The sequence below is a fragment of the Zingiber officinale genome, chromosome 1B (genome assembly GCF_018446385.1).
Source record: "Zingiber officinale cultivar Zhangliang chromosome 1B, Zo_v1.1, whole genome shotgun sequence".
Taxonomy (NCBI): Eukaryota; Viridiplantae; Streptophyta; class Magnoliopsida; order Zingiberales; family Zingiberaceae; genus Zingiber; species Zingiber officinale.
Window position 1 is genome coordinate 108,044,584 of NC_055986.1, and position 9,656 is coordinate 108,054,239.

General features: G+C 31.5%; 1 protein-coding gene across 1 annotated transcript; it reads right to left on the minus strand.

The window, feature by feature from the left end:
- Nucleotides 1-280: 280 nt before the first annotated feature.
- LOC122040865 (cullin-1-like) lies at nt 281-5,461 on the minus strand. Its single transcript, XM_042600328.1, has 19 exons — nt 5,316-5,461; nt 5,144-5,243; nt 4,115-4,300; nt 3,926-3,973; nt 3,639-3,842; nt 3,485-3,562; nt 3,188-3,277; nt 3,015-3,095; nt 2,845-2,907; nt 2,546-2,581; nt 2,368-2,454; nt 2,140-2,289; nt 1,980-2,035; nt 1,776-1,896; nt 1,543-1,704; nt 1,101-1,244; nt 809-1,027; nt 566-730; nt 281-482 (listed from the first exon to the last, which is right to left on the minus strand). Exons 1-19 carry the CDS (start codon nt 5,459-5,461, stop codon nt 381-383), a joined length of 2,238 nt encoding a protein of 745 aa, XP_042456262.1. The 3' UTR covers nt 281-380.
- Nucleotides 5,462-9,656: the final 4,195 nt, after the last annotated feature.

Here is a 9,656-nt window from a genome sequence, read left to right on the forward strand (position 1 = left end):
AAGAACGATTTTGATAAACAGATTTCAAATAAAGACAAGAATCAAACAGAAATTCATCCAGGTGATACCGATGTGTTTCAACAACATGGTGCTGATAATTTTCCTCAATCAATAAAAAAAATCAATTGAGATTCAATCAAGTGGAGTTTATGGTGAAGAAACATTTGACCACACTTGAGCATGAAATTTTATCAAAGCTGATACAATGTCAAAATAAAATAGAATAAAAGAAATTCAATTTATTATTAACCAGTATATAAATATACAGGAGCCTAAAACTTTACAACGGGATGATGACTTTGAAGGTGGCTGGAGTTTGCTAATATTGACAAAACCCGAGAAGGGGAATGCTTATTTTCACCAACCAATAATTAGATCGATCAAGCCAAGTATCTGTACAGATTCAGATTCTCCGAGTCTCTCTCTAGATATTCTCTATTTATCAAATCTTCAATACGCTTCTTAATTAGTTTCAAGTCAGGCTGCAAAAATATGAAATGATGAGCAAATTAAAATAACCAAAATTATCAAAAACAATAATTTTTGTTAGGTGTATGTTCTTTACCTTGAACACTTTAAGTTGTTCGACACATTCTGTAATCAACTGTTGATGATTCAATACTTTGCGACTTTTCATAATGCGAATCAGGCAGGCATCAACAACATACTTTCTATCCTTGTCCACGACTTCAAGTATTTTCTTTTTTTCATCCACAATTGGAAGGGGTATCTGAGAAGCCAAATAAAAATAAATAATGAAAAAAGTTAAAAACAATAGCCTAACTTCTTTGTTGTAAAAAGCATATACCCTGATCCTTCTCATTTTGTTGGTGAATTTTGAATTGAACGCAAAGACGTCATCTGAAGAAATAGAATTTGTATTTGGTTCTTTATTCAGAAGTTTATATTTCAAGCAACAAAGGGATTGAAGCAATCTGACTACATCGTCATCGGCTAAATTAAGCTGAGACATGATCTCCGAGTAGCTTAATCGATCTGAGTCATTAAAGAGCAGAAGAACTGCAGCCTATAAACAACTCAATGTTTTCGGTTAGCATACAATTTTATTTTACATAGATGAAAAAGGATTCAATAAATACCTGATATGTTGTCACAATAAGCTCTATGGTTTGCAATTCGAACTTGGCTGTAATATTGCATGTCCCCAAAGAATATATCCATGTGAGCTTTCTACTGTTTGTTTTTGTCGGATAGAACTCCGCGAAAGCTTGTATACATTTAGTCTGAAAGCAAAAATTTTTTAGAAATCTAAAATATACAGAGCATGACCCTTTTGACATATCAAGTTCTTAATTTTTGTAGTAATGCACAAATCATGAATCTAAGAGATTCAACTTTGTTGATTAGAGAAATTTTCAGTTCAACTAGATCTGTACCCCTTCTGGATACTTTTCTGCGGCCACGTAAAATAACTAAATAATTAAAGTTTTATCATCGTCAAGTGTGTAGGCCAATCATTATGTTACCAAAAATTCTAATAAAATTTAAACAAAGGTAAAAGTAGAAAATGAATTTGCTAACCATTTCAAATGGAAGGTGGAAATCAGATGATCTATAAGATGGCCAAAATCCAGTTGTCAAAACAGTAACTGATAAATCTATCCCTGGATTTGTACGTGGATTACATTGAAGATAATCCTTAAAATCAGCTTGTGTTTCTCTAGCGAGGGTCATATCAGTTACCTGAAAAATAAACCAAACATGTTCAATTATTAATTCAAATGCAACGACACTTGAGATGTAGGTATACGAACCATTCCCTCCAACTTTGAGGTAAAATGTGTACCATTTTGTTGCTTTAGTTTTGTTAAGATGCTTCTCTCATGGTCCTCATTAGCACTTTTGTCGAATAACAACCTCCTAGCAAGCTTTTTCCTACAAACATATGTTCACAGACATGACGATAAATAACAGCAAATACAGTGATGAAAATTAATAGACAGTTGAGGTTATTTCACCTATAGAACTCAACAAATAAATCTTTGTCATAGATATAACCAAGCAAATTCACAGCCTGCAAATATAGGAGACTGGTTCAGTTATGTCAAGTCCAAAATGCAGAGGTCAACAACAAAGTGACAAAGTGAGAAGAACATAATTACACAAACAAGCATGTACCTTTTCAAGTATTTGTTCAATTGCTTCATCACTATATTTCTCACTTCCACCCTTCTTAAGAATATTATCACAATAGTTAACCAGTAACTCAGCAGTTGAGCTACCAGCAACAGTCTTATTGAGAAAAATCTCAAATGCCTCTTTGAGTACCTAAAGGGCATACAAAGATTTAACAAGGAAAAAAGACAAATAACATTCAAGTGACACGCCATATTGACAAAGCCAAACCTTACGGAAAAGAGTATGATTTTGGAAACAATCATTCACGAGTGGCATGTTCTTGTCATGAAGTTCAATAACTTCCCTAACAAAAGTCTGAAGACAAGCAAGCAGTAAGTAAGGTTCACAAGCAACAGCCAGTCAAATAGAGAGCAACAATAGTCATACTAAGGTGCTCGAGCTTTACCTGTTCTTGCAAGCCAACAACAACCCTTTTCTCTGCCTGAAAATTTTCCAGTAAAAACAACATAAAGAAAATGTGCATCCAAATAAACAAACAAAACAAAGATTAACCAGCACAAATAAGAATGAAGACCAGGAAAGATAAAACCAAACATATGAACACAAAATCAAACAATGTTGGCAACAGAAGTAGAAAACCAAAAGTATGACTTGTGAAAGGAAAGCTAACGTAACACCTTGATGTGACCAAAGAGTGCTGACAAATAAACAAGGGTATTGTCCAAGAAGATAATTGATAGTTACCTCCTTATTACTTGCAACATCATCTGTTTTTTTAACTAAAGTTGTACCCTCAACAGTCACATGCTGCACAATAATGTTAGTTCAGAAAAATAATGACAATCAAAACCCAAACTATGTGAGTTAATTTTGTAGTAGAAAATTAATATTGTTGCAACTGCTAATTTGAGAACCTTCTTATAAATTTGAGAGATACGACATAGGCCATCGTCTATCTTTGAAAAAAGCTTGTACATCCGTGAGAGATCATCCACCTGAAGTGTCAATTAAACATAAGGATTTTAAAACATGATTAGATGTCACAGGAAAAAATCTCTTATTGATAGCACCAACAAGAAAATTGTACCTTGTGTTCTTGAATTAAGACACAGCAACCAGACTTTTCATTTTCCAAAAGTTGGCTTGAATAAACACATAGAACCTCATGACGCACTTGCTACAAGTAATGAAATTCAACAAAACATTAAAAAATATGAAACGAACATAATGAAGATTAGTCACATTTCTATTTCCTCAGTATTATCCTTGAGGTGTACAAATGTATCCACGATTTCAAAATTCTCTCCTTTTGAGCTCTAAGGAAAGATCATTTGGGAAGAAATAAATCAATTCATGGTGGATCCTCTAAAAAAGCGTAATATACCTCTATCAATTTTGGTTCACTAGTAGCATGCAAATAATGAACGACCCTATCCTTCTCCTTCCTTAAGCACTCCTCAACCTAGTAAAAAAAACAAGAATGACCAAACATTCAATTAGAGAAATGAATGCTTCATAAAGATATGTATGTGAAGCACCTTTAACATGTAATCTGGGAATGATTCGATGAGAATCCAATTTGAAGCTTTTCTAGAGTAATAGGATGCTGTTTCTTTAAGCATTTCTTCTTCAAAATCATTTTTATAATAATCCATCTTGTCCGTTCCAATTTCAACAAAAATTTCAATAACATTCTTCAACAAACCCCTATCAATTTGTTCACCACCGCGCTCTTGATCAATCTGTTTAGAAGGCAGAGAACGACAAACATTATCTAATACATGTTGAATATGAAAAATGGATTAAAGAAATAGCATCAAGTTACCAAAGAAATGACTGCATCTTTAACTTTTCCTTTAGTCACCTTATAAACCTATAACAGAAAAGGGAAAATTGGATCTTAACTATAGCTGTACCATAAACTAAAGGTACATGGACAAAAATGCTTGAGAAGAGATCTGAATTCCACACTATTAATTAGGGATAACAATGAACAAGGAGGATGGCAATGTACCTGGTCTTGAAAACATGTAAATGCAACTTCATCAAGTGATGGAAGTGAGTTCCGCTTGATGAAAAATCGATTAAGGTACGAAAAAAAACGTGAAAGCCATTTGCTCATAACTTTATGATTTGACCATCTTATGACCAGTTCCCTTAACAAAAACTCATCATGCTTGTCCTTCAAAGAGGGCAATACCTGAGCAAAAAAAGGAAACACTATCAGATTACAAGAATACTTTTTTATTTCCAAGTTATACCAAAGGATGTATGACCATGTGATTGACGAAGTTTCATAATTTATATAAACAATAATCTATAGATATGTAGTTTACACTCCTAACCTATTTTATTTCTAACAAATAGTAAAAGAGGCGCCTCAGCAAAAAATTTGACAAAACAAATACTATACCATCTTTGTTAATATTAACGGTCATTATACCTCATGTATCTTTTTGGTTACACGACATTCACAATTTATTCTTGCTGTTGAATTTAGCATTTAGTCTAATGTTGTCGCAAGCAGGTATGAGGTACAAGGGGATTGCTTATACAATTGATAATTTTGAATTATGTGAATACAAAGTGAACATTTTTTTCTCTTGTGTGAAAACATAATTGTTTTACTATTACCCAGCGTTAACATGAGTTCTAGGAACCACTATGTATACAGAGTTTTATTTTTTTGGGTTAGCTGTATCAAGTCACATTAACCTGTCATTATTAGATGGAAAATTACCCAACAAACTGTTGCAGTAATCACTTTGCCACATCTTTCTATATTCGCACATGGTACTTAGTGCTTGTTTTAATCATGGTGAATGCAGATTCTTCCGAAATTAGACATTACTTAAAAGGAAGCAGTCGGCGAAGGCACATAGTTCACAACTCTTGCTATCATAATTTTTTTCTGATAAATTCGAGCAGCTTATCAATTGGTTAGCCCTATAGATACTTGACTAAAGATAATAAGAAAAACACAGTCGAGCCTTTCCAAGGACACTTGCAAAAATAATATGGAATCAGTACAAAGAAAACATACCACGGAAGTTATATACTCCATGATCACTTCCTTGTACTTTGTGTACAATTTCTCCGTGGTATCGTGCGGAGACCTTTGGATACACATATCGTGGATTCTTCTGTCTCGCACAAGAGATTGGATTAGCCAAAACAAATCAGGAGAAACATCAAAAATCGCGAAGAAATATTACGTGTAGATCTTCATGTATTCCTCGCATGTGAAAGGCGGTTCGGGAAGCCCTTCCAAGATCCTCTTCATCTTGGTGACGCCTTGCTCGATGACCTCCCACCCTTCGCCGAAAAGGATCGGCTTCGGCACCGCCCTTTTCTTCTTCATACCTTTTGGATCCAGCGCGGGAAGTGAAGGAAAAAAAACCTAGCGAGGGATAACGACAACCAAAAAACGAAGAGTGGGAACTCTCTCCGTCGACAGGGGTTTATATAGAGAAGTTTGCTGCGTTCCGTTAGGAATTTTAAAACAAGACATTTTCATTTATTTCTTATTTTGGAAAAAAGAAATAATAGAAACAGATATTTACGCAATACTTTTTTTTTAGGTTCCTTATAAATTTGTATACAAAATCCTTCCGTATTTTAATAATGAAAATAATTTTAGAAAAGATATTTTTTATCTATGGTTATAAGTTTAATTATATAATTTTAATTGTCTTGCTTAGGATTAAAGAAAATAAGTTTCATTAATACAAGGAAAATTAGTTATGTTTTGTTTGATTGGTTATATAAGGAAAATCCTATTTATCATAAATTTAAAATACAATTTATATATACTCATAAATCAACTAATAAATTCAGTCATCAAATTAATATAGGTCGATAAATCAAAATTAGTGTAGAAAGATTAAGGTTAATTTAAAAAATCAAATAAATAATTTTCAATGATAATTTTATAGTGAAAATTATTTATTATTTATCTTTTGTAAAATTTTGATCAATTAGACATAGAAATAGCTTCTATAAATCAAATTATAATAAAAATATTTGTTAAATAAAAAATTTATAGTAAAACTAAACTAGGCATTACAATAAAATTTATAACCTTTTTATTTTTAAATTTTATATGCTAAATTTCAATTTAAATAAAGTTTATTATATTTTTAAAACATATACTTCTAAATCTAGTTTTATATATTTATATATCATTATAATATCTATAAATTTGACAACCATCACGAGAGTTTATTATCATTGGAACAGCTGATATGCTTGATAAAAAAAATTTAACGATTGAGATAATTTGATTTTTTTTATTAATAGTTATGATTTAATAACAATTACTCTCCAAACTCTATAAATAGAGAGATTATTTTATTATTTTCATACAAATTTTCTTACGTAATCTCTACATACTTTCGACTCCAATTCTCCGCACTTTCAACTTCCTTTTCTGAGTTCCGATTACAATAGAAGGAGACCAAGGATAAGAAGGAGGCCGAGGGAAAGGAGGTTCATCATCTCGATCTCGGAGGGGCAAGGAAACAGAGAATCTGAATAGGAGTGGAATCGGGTAGGGTCCTGTCCCTTAACCATCTTACCCAATCCCCATCCCGTAACCATCTTACCCAATCCCTATCCTGATAAAAATTAGAATCGATTTTTCTCCTGATCCCGTACTCAACAAGTATAGGAACCCGAATGTTGGGGATCCCGAATGTTCAGGATCCCGTCAGGTAGGGAAATGATATCCCGAATGTTCAAATATTTTTATTATACAGCAGCATTTTGAGTCAATATTACTATGTTCCAGGATCCATATTTCTAGTCTAATTACCACTCAGACTCAATCTCTTAATAGATAATTTACAGAACCAAGAATAGAAGATAAAAGTGAAAACATTAGCTTCAATGTCTTGAACATGATTATTAAAAGATTACTAGAATTTTGATAAAATATTTACACAATAACCTTTTCCTGTCTTGAGTTCAATCATCATAGTTACAAGAAACTTGAACAGATATAGAAATAAACTACTAGCTGAACAAAGAAAAGTATGAACATTAGCATCGTAATTTTTCTCATAGCACATGAAATAAATTTTGTAGCTCTTGCAATTAATATTTCACCAAGGGGGCTTCAATCCCACATAATCACCACCAATGTTCATAAATGACTTCATCAAGACTCCATGTTTACAAGAAATTTTCATGCATAAATTAATATAAAACTTAGTGTTTTTAGGTAAATGGAAAGATACACATTGATGGAGATAACAACAATCAGTTACTTGATTATGAAAATGTCAGTGGATAACTAAGTGGATATCTTAAAGATCATCATTCACAAAATACCAGTGTTGATGATATTCAGATCCTTCAATATCTAGTAAGCAAGAGTTGCTAGTGCAGCAGGAGCCGAGAAGATGGGGTGAATTACCTACAAAATCAAATTAATTTTTTCTCAAACTTTGGACTTGATTAGACTTGCACAACTAAAATAAATAGAATAATAAAACTGAACAATTAAAAAAGAGACTTAAGAATTACTTAGTTACAAGGTAGATGGTTGTTAATCCAAGATAAATAGAAGCGCACTAAAATTCTCCTTCGTTGAAGATGGCAAAGTCTCTTACACTCTTTGAAAGCTCAGAAAAAGGCTAGGAAGTGAATACACAAGTTGTAGTTCAGTTGTTGATTATTTCTAGCTCCAGAGGTCTTTTTATAGCTCTTGAAAAACTCTATCTGAGGCTGGAAGGCGTCTCCAAGATGATCCAAAACGCCTTCCATAAGATAAGTTTTATCTATCAAAGATAAATTTCTACTTGGCCAACGGTCACTGGAAGACGCCTTCCATAGGCTGAAGGACGCCCTTCACACTACTCATCGAAGGTGCCTTCCAAGACATGGAAGGTGCCTTCCACAAGACAGAATCAGCTCAATAGCTAATCTCTTTGCGTGGATGATTCTCTGGCTAACCGGAGTTGAGCTCACTCGAACTCATCTCTGCCCTTCTCCTTGAGCAGACTTCCTCCCCAACTTCTCGACCCTCGAACATCGCGCACGCCCTTCTCGTCCACCAATATACTCTTCGATAACATCTCATCCTTCAGATGTACTGAGTCAATCGGCTCCTTTCCCCATGCCATCCTTTTCATTAGCTACGTCTTCCGTTCGACATCTTGTATTCCTAAGTTCCTACATACTTAGACACGAGGATTAAATACATAGGACCTAACTTAACTTGGTTGACCATATCAAAACTACCACGAGGTATTTATAATTATTCCCTTTTTAATGTTTGTCAATCTAAATTAAAGTTAGGGTTAAACAAAAAGTGATAACATAATTAGGTAAAGAAGTAAAGAAGTTGTAATTAAAATATTGCAATGCAATGAATTAACCAAGTTAATAAAATTACAAAATTCATACATAGAAAAAAATGTCCTTACTCTCCCTTAACTTGTACCTATTTCTTCTCCTTTGATTACATAAAAATATGAAAAAGATATGTAAAAATAAAAAAAAATGAGAAATTTACCTAGTGTTTATTAAAAGAACTTTTTTCAAAAATTATTTTTAAAAATATTCAAATTTTACTAATTAATCTTCTGTTTTGATAAAAATAATTTAAAATTACTTTCCAGTTTTGAAAAATCTTAAAATTTTTTATCAAATTTAAACAAAATAAATTAGACCAGTAGAAAAATTTTAATAGAAAGATATTATTTAATCTAACAGAAATAATTTATTTTAGTAAAGCAACTAATTTACAAAAATAAATCTTTTAACAAAAATTGTAATTCTAAAAATTCTACTAATTTTCTTGGATATGTAAAACGCATTGTGTACGTAACAGCAAAAAAATAAAAATTTTTAAATTTCTATTTTATTAAATTTTTAATATTAAAATTTTATGTTTCTCAAAATAATTCGTAATAATTCATGTAATATTAAAAAAAATCAAAAAAATTTATTAAGTTAGAGAATGTTATGTGTTTTCATAGAAAAATAAAAGTTTTCAAAAATAAGTCTGCATAAGAATTTTAAATCATAAAATATGATTTTTATTGATAATTTCATAAAAATTAACTCAACGAAAAAAATAAAAAAAAACCTTAATAGAAATACTGTTGTTCTATAAGTATAAAAATTTTGAATAAGAAATTCAAATAAATAAATTTATTTGAAAAATATTTTTCTAATTAATACAATTTCTATCCTAATAATTCAAAAATTTTAGAATTTAATCTAAAAAAGATTTTGATACCCAATATAGGTTTCTACCTACTGGATTAATCAAGAATTTTGGTGGAACATAATTTTTAGGAATTTTTTTAATTTGACCCCTATAGTTCTTGATATACCAATTGAGTCATCTATAATTTCTAAAATTTAAGTTTTGTAAATCTTTTGATGTTGAGCATGCATAGTCATCTAGATTCTATTTGTTCTTTTAATTTTTAATTTTCTAGTTTTAAGTTATCATACATATCTAAGGGGCATGAATTTGCTAAGTTTAAAACCTACTCCACTACACTAAGGAAAAACACAACACAATGGAAAATCTTCGCAGCGGA

What these genes read in the sequence shown, in the direction of transcription:
- LOC122040865 (XM_042600328.1), bottom strand. Translation starts at nt 5,461, where the DNA reads ATGAAGAAGAAAAGGGCGGTGCCGAAGCCGATCCTTTTCGGCGAAGGG. An exon ending in TTGTTGGCTTGCAAGAACAG is followed by an intron (nt 2,455 to 2,545) that starts GTAAAGCTCGAG and finishes GCTTGTCTTCAG; the next exon opens with ACTTTTGTTAGGGAAGTTAT. An exon ending in ATCATACTCTTTTCCGTAAG is followed by an intron (nt 2,290 to 2,367) that starts GTTTGGCTTTGT and finishes TATGCCCTTTAG; the next exon opens with GTACTCAAAGAGGCATTTGA.